This window comes from Aptenodytes forsteri, unplaced genomic scaffold (genome assembly GCF_000699145.1).
Source record: "Aptenodytes forsteri isolate BGI_AS27 unplaced genomic scaffold, ASM69914v1 Scaffold611, whole genome shotgun sequence".
Taxonomy (NCBI): Eukaryota; Metazoa; Chordata; class Aves; order Sphenisciformes; family Spheniscidae; genus Aptenodytes; species Aptenodytes forsteri.
The window spans coordinates 1-591 of NW_008795331.1; the positions used below are offsets into that span (position 1 = coordinate 1).

At 65.7% G+C, this 591-nt stretch overlaps 1 protein-coding gene across 1 annotated transcript in view; it reads left to right on the forward strand.

The window, feature by feature from the left end:
- Positions 1 to 407: 407 nt before the first annotated feature.
- The window catches only part of LOC103899592 (UV excision repair protein RAD23 homolog A), a gene marked incomplete at its 5' end in the record, with an annotated part of 2,887 nt that continues 2,703 nt past the window's right edge, over positions 408 to 591 (forward strand). The window contains one exon of the mRNA XM_019472286.1: positions 408 to 569. Within this exon, the coding sequence (XP_019327831.1) occupies positions 408 to 569 (162 nt within the window). The remainder of the gene's footprint in view (positions 570 to 591) is intronic.

The window sequence follows — 591 nt, forward strand, 5'->3', positions numbered from 1 at the left end:
CCCTTCCTGCCTTCTTTTGGGAGGGGGGGTAAGAGGCGTTGTGCCCACTGCAGTGTCAGCCCCTGGGGGGGCGGTTCCTGTCATTGTGCGGCCTGGGGCTTCCCAGTCGTTGTGTCGTGTCGTGTCGTCCGTCCCCGTTCCCCCCCCCCCCCCCGGGTGGGCCTGCGCCAGGGAGGCCGAGGGGTAATTATCTGGGCAGGGCTGAATACTGGGGGTGGCTGAACCCCGCCCGGGCTCAGAGCACCTCCCCAGCTACTGCCTGCCTCACCCCAGAGGCTGTCGCTCAGCCGGCCCCTGCCGGGACGATGACTCCCCTGTCTCGGGGGACCCTTGTCGGTTTTGGTGGGACCCCGTGTTTTTGGGGTGACCCCGTTTAGGGGCTGCCCCTGATCCCCTGTGCCCCCCAGGTGCGGGTGCTGAAGGAGAAGATCGAGGCAGAGAAGGGCAGCGATGCCTTCCCTGTGGCCGGGCAGAAGCTCATCTATGCCGGGAAGATCCTGAGTGACGACGTCCCCATCCGCGAGTACCGCATCGACGAGAAGAACTTTGTGGTTGTCATGGTGACCAAGGTGGGACCTCGCAGATTCGCCC